Source organism: Stegostoma tigrinum, chromosome 39, assembly GCF_030684315.1.
Source record: "Stegostoma tigrinum isolate sSteTig4 chromosome 39, sSteTig4.hap1, whole genome shotgun sequence".
Classification (NCBI taxonomy): Eukaryota; Metazoa; Chordata; class Chondrichthyes; order Orectolobiformes; family Stegostomatidae; genus Stegostoma; species Stegostoma tigrinum.
In genome coordinates, this window is record NC_081392.1 from 24,148 (window position 1) to 36,209 (window position 12,062).

General features: G+C 46.4%; 1 protein-coding gene across 2 annotated transcripts in view; it reads right to left on the reverse strand.

Moving 5' to 3' along the window:
- Positions 1–635: 635 nt before the first annotated feature.
- Positions 636–12,062, reverse strand: part of LOC125447662 (tyrosine-protein kinase receptor UFO) — a 223,054-nt gene continuing 211,627 nt past the window's right edge. For both annotated transcript variants that reach the window (XM_059640926.1, XM_059640927.1), the window contains 2 exons: positions 10,576–10,712; positions 636–4,166 (listed from right to left, as the gene is read on the reverse strand). In XM_059640926.1, the coding sequence (XP_059496909.1) occupies positions 3,746–4,166; positions 10,576–10,712 (558 nt within the window). In that variant the 3' untranslated portion in view covers positions 636–3,745. The remainder of the gene's footprint in view (positions 4,167–10,575; positions 10,713–12,062) is intronic.

Genomic DNA, 12,062 nt, shown 5'->3' on the forward strand with positions numbered 1-12,062 from the left:
AAAAAATGAAAGCTCACTTAATTGCAGTCAAGAATATTTTAATGAAATCTGATGAGTCTGATTGCTTTCCAGTGGCCTGAGAAGGTCAAGCATTTTGGGTGATCAATACAAGTTATGTGAGGGCAGGTCTGATGAAAGGATAAAGTGATGGGATAAAGACTCCAGGAATACACACAGCCACAGTTGGCACCTGAATGTCAGCCTTTATGTTTCAAATAATTCATTTTAATTAATCAAGACTCTCAGGCTAAAAGTGACTAGTGCTATGAAATGCTCCCCAGAGGGCTGCAAGAGAGTTGACTCTGTTCCAGCTGCTCAAGTAGAATATATTGCTTCAAATGAATTATGGAATACAAAAAAAGTAAAAAAAAATCAACAAAACATCTTCAACTTTATAAACCCCATGGCAAATCATCTTGTTAATTTGATAGGTTAAATTAGTACAAGATTAGGACTCCAGGTGAGGATTTTCTTTTTACAAATGTACAAGCATTTTAATCAGATTGTGGGAACTGTCAATGCTGGAGAATCTGAGATAACAAGGTGTAGAGCTGGATGCACATAGCAGGCCAAGCAGCAGAGGAGCAGGAAAGCTGACATTCTAGGTCTAGGCCTGAAACGTCAGCCTTCCTGCTCCTCTGCTGCTGCTTGGCCTGCTGTGTACGTCCAGCTCTACACCTTGTTATCAAGCATTTCAATCAAGCTGTTTAGACATATTGTGAAGCACTTCACATATGCCCCATTCTTGGGACAATGAGGGGGTTGCAATACATACCTCACAAGGAGGTTTCACTTCCCTGAGGGTTATCAGTGAACAATTTGGATTTTTACCTCAATTCCTGCCAGCCTCCATGCTCATTACTGTTTCTGACAACAGTGTAAAAATGACCAGATTCATTAGTTACCTGTTTAATACTATGAACACAGTCTTGAACATGCTGATCGAGATGCAAATAGGGAGCAGTCACTGTTCATTCCGGATCCATAACCTGAAAACTTCCAAAGTAATGCTCCCAACAGTGAGGTGATGGTGATGTGAAAGTTGTTGCTGATTTGAGGTCAAATAGGATTCTCATTAGGGCTAACCATGGCAATTAATCTTGGGATTTATACACAACCATTAACAAGACAATTTATTTTAGGTTGATTTACACTGATGGTGAAGATGTTTTCAACAAATTAATGAGTAGCAGATAATATTGGCACAGTCAGTTCAGCTGAGACTAGAAGTAATCCTGGAGATTAATGCTCAATTCACAAACAGCCTGAAGGTCTAACCTAAAGTGAGTGCAAAGCATTATGCACGATGAATGATTCCCATTGTGGACCTCTTTTGTATATTACACTGAGGAAGGTGTTATCTTTAACTTTAACAAATTGTCTCTGTGCAGTCAAATCAATGACACTCTGCACTAAGTTTTTGGAGACCAAGGCATTATAAAAAAGGAGTAAAATGGTAAATGATAAATTTAAGCACAAAAGTTTAGCCTTTGATGTGTAGTCCTCCTGGGATACTATCATAAGCATCACAAATCTTTCAGTGCAGCACTAGCTGGACATACAATTTAGTGGCTGAAACAAGGTGCTCTATTCCTGTGTCACAACTGCCCATAATGATCGCTGTTGTACAATTTACAGCTCAGATTAGAAGTTGCCAGAGGTTGTACATGGGTTGAGGTTCATTTAGAAATTAATGCTCCATAAAATGCTGTAAACAATACATTTCAAATATGTTATGCTTGTTAAAACAAATAGACCAAGGTTCTTCACCCTTGCAAACCTTGACTGGCTGGACTGGATGGCTCAGTCAATTCTTCACACTGCAACAAGCTGTCATTGGTTGACAAAAAAAAACTTACTCGTTGCTTCTGCTTCACTGTAATCCCTGAGATGGATCTTGAAAAAAATCAGAACTCGACAAGCACTCCCAGGTGATTGTATCTGAATTACACGATAGTCCCAGGAAGACAAAGCTTCCAACCTTTCTGCTGCTACATTACAAAGTCAGTTTGGCATTCAGGCCATATTATTTATCACTCATCAATAAAATGTACAGACCTTCTCAAACCAAGTTAGCGTATGATTGCAAAAGAAGTGCAGGAAGCTAACTAATATTGAAGAAGTATCCACTCAAAAGTCATAATAAAAAGCCACAATTCAGCGCACATTTATTAACCTATTACGTAGGCCAAGAGAAATCCAAAATAATTTTTGACATTGGCTTAGTGTTCCTAGAATTTAGTCCTCGTAACAAAAGAGCTAGTGTACCAATTTTAGCTCTGACACTTGTGCTGGATGACAGGGCTCAGAATCTGTCCACTCAAAACTTGTTGGTCCCAGAACATGATGCAAAATGCTGACCCACATCATATACTCATGTTGTTTATCACTAAGCAATGTTTAATGATTCTTTGTGATGATTGAAAAAGTACATCCTACAAAAGATAATGGCCCTGTTTATATATGTTCCAATAATACAAAGAGGACAGCTGTATTTAGATTTGCAATGTATTTAAAATAGTGGGTGGAATCAGGAAGGTGATAAGCTTAATTAACTCATTGGTGCATTTGACTTGCTCCGTGATAAATTGGGGAGCAATCATATATTTTGTGTTTAATTCAGTTCAACTAGAGATGGTAATGAACTGGCTAGGAAAAGCAGGTGTTGAAAAGTAACTTAATTTTACACTAGGGTGCTCAAATTACAGATAAATTTTGACACAATGGAGGCAATGGCCTAGTGGTATTATCGCTGGACTGTTAATCCAGAGATCCAGTTAATGCGCATTACCTGGGGACTCAGGTCTGAATTCTGTCATGGCAGATATTGGAATTTGGATTCAGTAAGAAAATCTGAAATTAGGAGTATCAAAACAACCATAAATACATTGTAGATTGTCGGAAACAACCCATCTGGCTCACTAATGACCCTTGGGGAAAAAAACTGCCATTCTTACTTCATTAGACCTGCTGCAATGTGGTTGACTTAACTGCCCTCTGGGCAATTAGGGATAGAAAATAAAGCTGCCCTCATCCCATGAATGAATTTGAAAAACGTTCTAATCATATCCCTGCCATTTTTTTATTTAAAAAAATTTACATGTTAAATTCTGGAAGTGAACTTACTTTTTTCCTTTTAAAACCGGCAACAAGTTTGCGTATAATCCACAAATATTTCAGATTCCCTCTGCTATTGTCATAGATACAGTGGCGTTAAAACATGTTTCAGAGATTATGTAACTTCATTGCAACCCGTATCCCCTGAACTGGTGACCTTTGGCCTTTCACCTGCATTACTTTGTTTTTCACTGGGAGGCTGGAATCAAGAGTACACTTCTCAGCATATACATTTCAGATCAATGAGAGCCATGATCAAACATGATTAAAGCATGAACATGTATTTGATATCAGCCGCAAGTGCTTTTGAATTGAGGCCACTGTGATATGATATTTAGACACTGTATCCCTCCAATGCTGCTAGATAAAGGGAGGAAAAGTGTGACAGAAGAGAAGCAAGAGAAGTTCTGAAGTTCATGACATGCAAGAGATTGGCATGAGGGATTATGGACTTTTCCAATTGCAAACTTGGCTTGACTGCAGGACTGTTCTGATATTATCATGGTCAAAGTGACATTGCACATTCTTTTAATAATATCACACAGTCAGTGTTACTTGGAGATCACTTGAGTGATTATTTGAGGCAAAGTTCCTGGAAATGTGAAGTGGCAAGTAACACAGACAACTCTCATTTACACTCTCTCCCACACATTTCTTCCAGGGCGAAGTCCTCCGCCGCTAAACATGGAGGTGAATTGCCACTTAAGGCTGCCATTGCCATTGATCGGCTAGTCTCATGAGGTGGACACAACACATAGCGATCGACTGCATTTGACTGGTGGACATCTACTGATGTTACCGCAGGTGCCTTTGAGAACTGTGAGCATGATGCCTTCAAACACTCCTCAAGATCACTGCCTCCAACTGCTCCCTGTTCACAGCAACTGTCTGACCTCCCATAAGCATCTTCCATGTTGACATAAAGAATCTCTTCTGGGTCTGAGGAGGGTGGCAGGTCTTCCACAATCTTCTCCAGTTGACAGCAGATGATCTCAAAAGTCGGCCGCTCTCTTGGGTTCAGTTGCCAGCAATAGTACATCAGCTCATACCTGGCAAAAAAAAGGGTTTGGAAGAAATTGAAGGGTCTCTGTGCATTAAACTTCCTTACAAATTAACAGTACAATCTACAAACAGCAGAGAAAAAGGTTTTTGATCTATTGTCCCCAAAAGAACAGCTGCTTCATGGAATTATTACATGCTTTTGAAGTTTCTTTTTTCCATTTTCAGTGCTTTAATAAATTTCACTCTTACCACCCATTTTTAGAAGAACATTCCAAGTGCTAATCATTACAATGAGAAGTTTTTGTGACCTATTTGAGACAATGTTAACAAAATCAAACTTCTTAATCAGTACGTATCCAAAGCACTAGACACGTAACTTCATTATGTTCCCAATCTGATGTATTATACTTTGCAGTGTTGGCAATATCACTTTCCCTTACAGTCTAGTTGGATGGGAGTCATTGATGGGCGGACTGTAACAATTGACACTCACTCAGTGAGACAGGAACAAATAGGATCAAGTTCATGTCTTCAGTTTTTGGTCACTAACCCTGGTTTTGGATGCAAATTCATGACAAATCTATTTTCTCTTGAATGTCTTAATTAAAGCTACTTCCATAACATCCTTAGGCAGCACATTCCAGATCCCAATCAATCAGTCTCTGCACCTAAAAGCTACTCTACTCCAATGTTTCTTTTACTGTTCACCTTAAATCTGTGCACTGAGTCATAAAGCATTGAAAACAGGCCCACTGTCTATGCTGACCAATAAACCTACACTACATTTATCTGAGATGATGGGAACTGCAGATGCTGGAGATTCCAAGATAATAAAATGTGAGGCTGGACGAACACAGCAGGCCAAGCAGCATCTCAGGAGCACAAAAGCTGACGTTTCGGGCCTAGACCCTTCATCAGAGAGGGGGATGGGGGGAGGGAACTGGAATAAATAGGGAGAGAGGGGGAGGCGGACCGAAGATGGAGAGTAAAGAAGATAGGTGGAGAGAGTGTAGGTGGGGAGGTAGGGAGGGGATAGGTCAGTCCAGGGAAGACGGACAGGTCAAGGAGGTGGGATGAGGTTAGTAGGTAGCGGGGGGTGCGGCTTGGGGTGGGAGGAAGGGATGGGTGAGAGGAAGAACAGGTTAGGGAGGCAGAGACAGGTTGGACTGGTTTTGGGATGCAATGGGTGGGGGGGAAGAGCTGGGCTGTTTGTGTGGTGCAGTGGGGGGAGGGGACGAACTGGGCTGGTTGAGGGATGCAGTCGGGGAAGGGGAGATTTTGAAGCTGGTGAAGTCCACATTGATACCATATGGCTGCAGGGTTCCCAGGCGGAATATGAGTTGCTGTTCCTGCAACCTTCGGGTGGCATCATTGTGGCAGTGCAGGAGGCCCATGATGGACATGTCATCAAGAGAATGGGAGGGGGAGTGGAAATGGTTTGCGACTGGGAGGTGCAGTTGTTTTTTGCGAACTGAGCGGAGGTGTTCTGCAAAGCGGTCCCCAAGCGTCCGCTTGGTTTCCCCAATGTAGAGGAAGCCGCACCGGGTACAGTGGATGCAGTATACCACATTGGCAGATGTGCAGGTGAACCTCTGCTTGATGTGGAATGTCATCTTGGGGCCTGGGATGGGGGTGAGGGAGGAGGTGTGGGGACAAGTGTAGCATTTCCTGCGGTTGCAGGGGAAGGTGCCGGGTGTGGTGGGGTTGGAGGGCAGTGTGGAGCGAACAAGGGAGTCACGGAGAGAGTGGTCTCTCCGGAAAGCAGACAGGGGAGGGGATGGAAAAATGTCTTGGGTGGTGGGGTCGGATTGTAAATGGCGGAAGTGTCGGAGGATAATGCGTTGTATCCGGAGGTTGGTAGGGTGGTGTGTGAGAACGAGGGGGATCCTCTTGGGGCGGTTGTGGCGGGGGCGGGGTGTGAGGGATGTGTCGCGGGAAATGCGGGAGACGCGGTCAAGGGCGTTCTCGATCACCGTGGGGGGAAAGTTGCGGTCCTTAAAGAACTTGGACATCTGGGATGTGCGGGAGTGGAATGTCTTGTCGTGGGAGCAGATGCGGCGGAGGCGGAGGAATTGGGAATAGGGGATGGAATTTTTGCAGGAGGGTGGGTGGGAGGAGGTGTATTCTAGGTAGCTGTGGGAGTCGGTGGGCTTGAAATGGACATCAGTTACAAGCTGGTTGCCTGAGATGGAGACTGAGAGGTCCAGGAAGGTGAGGGATGTGCTGGAGATGGCCCAGGTGAACTGAAGGTTGGGGTGGAAGGTGTTGGTGAAGTGGATGAACTGTTCGAGCTCCTCTGGGGAGCAAGAGGCGGCGCCGATACAGTCATCAATGTACCGGAGGAAGAGGTGGGGTTTGGGGCCTGTGTAGGTGCGGAAGAGGGACTGTTCCACGTAACCTACAAAGAGGCAGGCATAGCTGGGGCCCATGCGGGTGCCCATGGCCACCCCCTTAGTCTGTAGGAAGTGGGAGGAGTCAAAAGAGAAGTTGTTGAGTGTGAGGACGAGTTCAGCTAGGCGGATGAGAGTGTCGGTGGAGGGGGACTGGTCGGGCCTGCGGGACAGGAAGAAGCGGAGGGCCTTGAGGCCATCTCCATGCGGAATGCAGGTGTACAGGGACTGGACGTCCATGGTGAATATGAGGTGTTGGGGGCCAGGGAATTGGAAGTCCTGGAGAAGGTGGAGGGCGTCGGTGGTGTCACGGACGTAGGTGGGGAGTTCCTGGACCAAAGGGGAGAAAATGGAGTCCAGATAGGTGGAGATGAGTTCGGTGGGGCAGGAGCAGGCTGAGACGATGGGTCGACCAGGGCAGGCAGGTTTGTGGATTTTGGGAAGGAGATAGAAACGGGCCGTGCAGGGTTGGGGAACAATGAGGTTGGAGGCTGTGGGTGGGAGGTCCCCTGAGGTGATGAGGTCGTGAATGGTGTTGGAGATGATGGTTTGGTGCTCGGGTGTGGGGTCATGATCGAGGAGGCGGTAGGAGGTGGTGTCGGAGAGTTGGCGTCTGGCCTCGGCGATAACTCTCCGACACCACCTCCTACCGCCTCCTCGATCATGACCCCACACCCGAGCACCAAACCATCATCTCCAACACCATTCACGACCTCATCACCTCAGGGGACCTCCCACCCACAGCCTCCAACCTCATTGTTCCCCAACCCCGCACGGCCCGTTTCTATCTCCTTCCCAAAATCCACAAACCTGCCTGCCCTGGTCGACCCATCGTCTCAGCCTGCTCCTGCCCCACCGAACTCATCTCCACCTATCTGGACTCCATTTTCTCCCCTTTGGTCCAGGAACTCCCCACCTACGTCCGTGACACCACCCACGCCCTCCACCTCCTCCAGGACTTCCAATTCCCTGGCCCCCAACACCTCATATTCACCATGGACGTCCAGTCCCTGTACACCTGCATTCCGCATGGAGATGGCCTCAAGGCCCTCCGCTTCTTCCTGTCCCGCAGGCCCGACCAGTCCCCCTTCACCGACACTCTCATCCGCCTAGCTGAACTCGTCCTCACACTCAACAACTTCTCTTTTGACTCCTCCCACTTCCTACAGACTAAGGGGGTGGCCATGGGCACCCGCATGGGCCCCAGCTATGCCTGCCTCTTTGTAGGTTACGTGGAACAGTCCCTCTTCCGCACCTACACAGGCCCCAAACCCCACCTCTTCCTCCGGTACATTGATGACTGTATCGGCGCCGCCTCTTGCTCCCCAGAGGAGCTCGAACAGTTCATCCACTTCACCAACACCTTCCACCCCAACCTTCAGTTCACCTGGGCCATCTCCAGCACATCCCTCACCTTCCTGGACCTCTCAGTCTCCATCTCAGGCAACCAGCTTGTAACTGATGTCCATTTCAAGCCCACCGACTCCCACAGCTACCTAGAATACACCTCCTCCCACCCACCCTCCTGCAAAAATTCCATCCCCTATTCCCAATTCCTCCGCCTCCGCCGCATCTGCTCCCACGACTAGACATTCCACTCCCGCACATCCCAGATGTCCAAGTTCTTTAAGGACCGCAACTTTCCCCCCACGGTGATCGAGAACGCCCTTGACCGCGTCTCCCGCATTTCCCGCGACACATCCCTCACACCCCGCCCCCGCCACAACCGCCCCAAGAGGATCCCCCTCGTTCTCACACACCACCCTACCAACCTCCGGATACAACGCATTATCCTCCGACACTTCCGCCATTTACAATCCGACCCCACCACCCAAGACATTTTTCCATCCCCTCCCCTGTCTGCTTTCCGGAGAGACCACTCTCTCCGTGATTCCCTTGTTCGCTCCACACTGCCCTCCAACCCCACCACACCCGGCACCTTCCCCTGCAACCGCAGGAAATGCTACACTTGTCCCCACACCTCCTCCCTCACCCCCATCCCAGGCCCCAAGATGACATTCCACATCAAGCAGAGGTTCACCTGCACATCTACCAATGTGGTATACTGCATCCACTGTACCCGGTGCGGCTTCCTCTACATTGGGGAAACCAAGCGGAGGCTTGGGGACCGCTTTGCAGAACACCTCCGTTCAGTTCGCAAAAAACAACTGCACCTCCCAGTCGCAAACCATTTCCACTCCCCCTCCCATTCTCTTGATGACATGTCCATCATGGGCCTCCTGCACTGCCACAATGATGCCACCCGAAGGTTGCAGGAACAGCAACTCATATTCCGCCTGGGAACCCTGCAGCCATATGGTATCAATGTGGACTTCACCAGCTTCAAAATCTCCCCTTCCCCGACTGCATCCCTCAACCAGCCCAGTTCGTCCCCTCCCCCCACTGCACCACACAACCAGCCCAGCTCTTCCCCCCCACCCATTGCATCCCAAAACCAGTCCAACCTGTCTCTGCCTCCCTAACCGGTTCTTCCTCTCACCCATCCCTTCCTCCCACCCCAAGCCGCACCCCCCGCTACCTACTAACCTCATCCCACCTCCTTGACCTGTCCGTCTTCCCTGGACTGACCTATCCCCTCCCTACCTCCCCACCTACACTCTCTCCACCTATCTTCTTTACTCTCCATCTTCGGTCCGCCTCCCCCTCTCTCCCTATTTATTCCAGTTCCCTCCCCCCATCCCCCTCTCTGATGAAGGGTCTAGGCCCGAAACGTCAGCTTTTGTGCTCCTGAGATGCTGCTTGGCCTGCTGTGTTCGTCCAGCCTCACATTTTACTACATTTATCTGGCTTGGTCTGTGGCCTAATATGCCCTGGCATTTTCACTGCTAATCCAGAAGCTTCTTAATTGTTGAGTGTACCTCCTCTGCCACCCTCTCAAGCAAAGCATTCCATATTTCTGTACAAAACTCTGGTGCGGCCACACTTGGAGTATAGCGCACAGTTCTGGTTGCTGCATTATAGGAAGGATGTGGAAGCATTGAAAAGGGTGCAGAGGAGATTTGTCAGGATGTTGCCTGGTATGGAGGGAAGGTCTTATGAGGAAAGGCTGCGGGACTTGAGGCCGGTTTTATTCGAGAGAAGAAGGTTAAGAGGTGACTTAATAGAGACATACAAGATGATCAGAGTATTAGCTAGGGTGGATAGTGAGAGCCGTTTTCCCCTAGCATGAGGGGACATAGCTTTAAATTGAGGAGCGATAGATATAGGACAGATGTCAGTGATAGGTTCTTTACTCAGTAGTAAGGGCATGGAATGCCCTGCCTCCAACAGTAGTAGACTTGCCAAGTTTAAGGGCATTTAAATGGTCATTGGATAAACATATGGATAATAATGGAAGAGTGTAGATTAGATGGGCGTCAGTTTGGTATCACAGATCGACACAACAATCGAGGGCTGAAGGGCCCTGTTCCCTGTTCCACGGGTGTAAAAAGTGCTGAGATCGCCACTAAACCACTTACTCCTCAACTTAAACTTATGTCCTCTGGTCTTCGACATATCTGCCGTGGTAAAAAGATTCTCACATCTACCCTATGCCTCTCATTCTTGTTCTGGGAAGACCTGATTGAAGCATTTAAAACTAAGGTGAAAGGCAGCAGTTTTAGAGGAGATTGAAGGAAAACCTAGACTAATGTATTGTCTGAAAGTGTAGCATGGCAGGTAATCGTTAAAAAGCACTCAAATGAGCACTTGAAATGTCATAATATTCAAGGCTTTGGCCCAAGCGCTGGATGGGGAATTTAGTGTGGATTTACTGTAGTTTTGGCATTACAAAAATATGGGCAGAAGTATGTCTTCTGTTTTGTATGATTCTATCATTCCACAAAACATTTCACTTTGTTGGAAAAATTAATCCAGCTAACAAACGACTAAAACCTTTCGGAAATATTCAACTCTTTGGGGATATTCCAGAAAAAAAGTAAAAATGAAATTGACAATGTTACTTATTCAGTTAATTTGGGCAAATGCCCATTGAAAAAGGCTGCAGAAAGTCTCAACTTAGGAAAAATACTGTTTCATCAATAACATTCATAAAAAGATTCCTTACAATGCGTCCAGGCAGTCTGGGGGCTGCTTGAGTCTATTGCCTTGTCGGAGATAGTCATAGATCTCACTGTTTTCCACACCTGGATAAGGAGTTTGCCCACGGGTTGCAATTTCCCACATGGTGACACCATAGGACCACTGGAAGCAGGGAAAAGAACAAATTATACTATGATAGCAACCAGCTCAGAACTTCACCCATACTGTACCCCCATAAGAATATCAACTTCACTAATTCAGCAGCCCTTCAAAAACTGAGACAACTCTCAGAAAATTGAGAGTATAATAATTGGTAATAAGTGTCTGTGTTAGCAATATTGCAAAATAGATGTACACGAGTTGGGTAACATGAGGTGAAGGACAGTTGTCTGGAGTACAATCATGAGCCAGTTCATGGACTTCATTGACTCTCTTTTGAATCTTATTTTGAAATGTCTTCATTACATTAGACCAAAAGGACCTAGGAGCTGTAATAGGTCATTTGGCCCTTTTAGCCTGCTGTGCCATGAAGCACAACTGTGGCTGATGTGGTGGTAGCTTCAATGTCATTTTGTACTGATCCCATAACCTTCGATTCCCTTGGCTATTAAAAATGTATCTAGCTTAGCCCTTAAGTCCGAATCTTCACTATCTTCAACACCCTCAGAGAGAAATATTATCCTCATTACTAACACAAGAGAGATTGGCATTTCTTCAACTATGATCACTAACTTCAGTATCCCTAGCTAAAGGAAACATTCTCCTGGTATCTACTCTACACAGTCCTTACAAGATTTTTTTTTATTTTCAGAGATTGACCTTCTTTGAACTGCTTCTAAAGCAATTCTTCCCCCCGCCCCCCACCAAATAAGGCAGCTGTTTGTGTGATTGGAGGCCAGTGAACAGTGGTGTACCTGTGCTGGGCCCCCTATTGTTTGCGTTAGATATAAAAAATGTAGATGAGCATGTGGGTGAATATGATAACTTTGGTGGTGACATGAAGATTGGCTGGGTGGTTGACAGTAAGGAAGAAGGTCTGAGAATACTGGAGGGCATAGTTGGATAAGTTATTCAGGTCAGATAGAATTTAACCTTGATAAATATAAGGTTGCACTTTGGAAGAAATAAGAAAGGCAGACAGACAGACAGGAGGAATAGAGAGATGCATGTCCTCAGATAACTGATGGTAGCAGCGCGAATTAATATATTAGTTAAGGCGGCATACAGGACACTTGTCTTTGTTAGTGAGGGCATAGATTATAAGAGCAAGGATGTTGTATTGGAGTTGCACAGGACGTTGGGGAGGCCATAGTTGGAGTATGGTGTGCAGTTCTGGTCTCGACACTATAGTAAGAATTTGACCGCATTGGAGGGGGTGCAGAGGAAATAAATGCACCAGACGTTTTCTGGAATTAAGTGCTTTGTTGAGGAAGAGAAGCTTGGGTTGTTTTCTTTGGAGCGGAGCAGACTGAGAGGGTCCTGACTGAGATGTATAAGACAATGAAGGGCATG